Source organism: Alligator sinensis, unplaced genomic scaffold (assembly GCF_000455745.1).
Source record: "Alligator sinensis unplaced genomic scaffold, ASM45574v1 scaffold1488_1, whole genome shotgun sequence".
NCBI lineage: Eukaryota > Metazoa > Chordata > Crocodylia > Alligatoridae > Alligator > Alligator sinensis.
Window position 1 is genome coordinate 208410 of NW_005843097.1, and position 2048 is coordinate 210457.

General features: G+C 56.9%; 1 protein-coding gene across 4 annotated transcripts in view; it reads left to right on the forward strand.

Moving 5' to 3' along the window:
* The window catches only part of NLGN2 (neuroligin 2), a 19319-nt gene that overhangs the window by 1359 nt on the left and 15912 nt on the right, over positions 1-2048 (forward strand). For 3 of the 4 annotated variants that reach the window (XM_025193767.1, XM_025193769.1, XM_025193768.1), the window contains exon 1: positions 14-1304. In XM_025193767.1, coding sequence (XP_025049552.1) covers positions 869-1304 — 436 coding nt within the window. In that variant the 5' untranslated portion in view covers positions 14-868. Of the gene's footprint in view, positions 1-13; positions 1305-2048 lie in introns of those variants that run through there. The other variant, XM_014526645.2, reaches the window with a different exon arrangement.

Below are 2048 nucleotides of genomic sequence, written 5' to 3' on the forward strand. Positions count from 1 at the left end.
GGGGGCAGTAGGAGCAAACAGCACTGACCTAGCTTCTCTCTCTCTTCCCCCCCCATCTCTCCTGCTCATCCGTCCATCTGTCCACTGTGCTGTGCATCCATCCCTCCCTCCATCCCTCTATCCATTCCTTTATCTGTCCATTGGTCCGTCCACCCATTGTTTTATCCATCTGCCTGTCATTCTATCTGTCCCTTCATCATTCCATCCATCCATCATGCCACCTCTTTCTCATTCTGTCCATCCATTTCTCTGGCTCATCCATTGTCTTATCCGTCCATCTGGCCATCCATTGTTTACCAATTTATTTGTCCATCCCTCTACCCTTCCGTCCATTGTTCAATCATCCATCCATCCATTCCTCTGTGCATTCATCCATTGCTTCATCCATCCATCCATTGTGCTCTTCTTTCATCATCATATCTGCCCATCTATCTGTCCATCCACCTATCCATCCTTTTACCTCTCATCTATCCATCCATCATTTATTCTCTTCCTCTGTCCATCACTCCATCTACCCATTCTTTGTTCCCTCCATCTGCCCTTCCATCTATTATTCCACCCATCCCTTGTTCCATCTCTCCACCCATTGGTCGGTCTGTCTGTCTGTCCGTCCATCCATCCTTGCGTCCGTCCATCTATCTGTCCATTCCTCCGTCCATTATTTTATCCATCGTTCTTTCCATCCCATTTCCAGGCTGCCCCCTCCGTGCCCTGTACTCTGACCCTCCTGTGCTGCCCCTCGCTTGCCATGGAGCGCAACAGACCCCTGCACCCTTGCTAGCCCCACCCCTGCTGCCCCCCCTTGCCCCACCCGCTCGCGCTCTTTCTCTTTCTCTCTCTCCCCTAGCATCCTCTGCTCCCAGGTGCCATGTGGGGCGCCCTCGCTTCTCAGGCTGGCCTGGCCTTGTTGTTGTGGGCAGCGGGGCCCATCTGGGGCGGGGGCGGCAGCCGGGGCGTGGACGACCGCTTCCCTGTGGTGGCCACCAACTTTGGGAAGCTCCGGGGCATCAAGAAGGACCTGAACAACGAGATCCTGGGGCCTGTGGTGCAGTTCCTGGGGGTGCCCTACGCCACACCGCCTGTGGGGCCCCGGCGTTGGCAGCCCCCTGAGGCCCCAGCCTCGTGGGCAGCCGTGAGAAATGCCACGGCCTTTGCCCCCGTCTGCCCCCAGAATGTCCATGGCGTCCTCCCAGCCATCATGTTGCCCGTGTGGTTCACGGACAACCTGGAGGGGGTAGCGGCCTACGTCCAGAACCAGAGTGAGGACTGCCTGTATCTCAACGTCTACGTGCCCACCGAGGACGGTAAGGGGGTGGTGGGGAAGGCGGGGTCCGGGGTCTAGGATAAATGTGGCTGTTGGGTTGGGAGCATCTTGGCCTAGCCTGGTAGGGTTGGGTTTGGCTGCATCTTGGTATAGGGCGGTTGGGTTGAGTTGAGTTGGGCTGTGGGTGTCCAGGCATAGGCCGGTTGGGTTAGGGGAGTCTTGGCAGAAGCAATTCAGGCTAAGGGCATCTTGGCACAGGCTGCTTAAGTTGAGGGTGTCGTGGCATTGGCCGGTTGGGTTGAGCAGGGAGGGGGCTGGTGGTTTTGGTGGGGGAGGGGTGGAGGCGTGGGGTAGGCCAATGGGTTGGGGCGTGTCATGGAGCGAGCCAATGGGTTTTCAGGGGTGTCCTGGAGCAGTCCATTGGCTCCAGGGAGATGTCATGGAGTGAGCTAATGAGTCAGAGGGGAGGTCACAGCATGGTCTATTGAATTGCGGGAGGCCGTGGACTCGTCCATTTGAGTCCGGGGGGCATCCTAGAGTCATCCATTGGATTGAGTGGGGTGTCCTGGAGTGGTCCATTCAGTTGGCGATGATGTCATGAAGCAGTCCATTGGGCAGGTAAAAGTATCATGAACTGGTCCATTGGATTGACTGATGGGGGGGAGGGGGTGTTTTGGGTTAGTCTGTTGGGTTTGGAGAGCATCATGGACTGATCCGCTGGTTTGGCTGATAGTCAGAGGGAACAAGTCAGTAGACTGGCAGGGGGGTCCTGGGGCGGGTCATT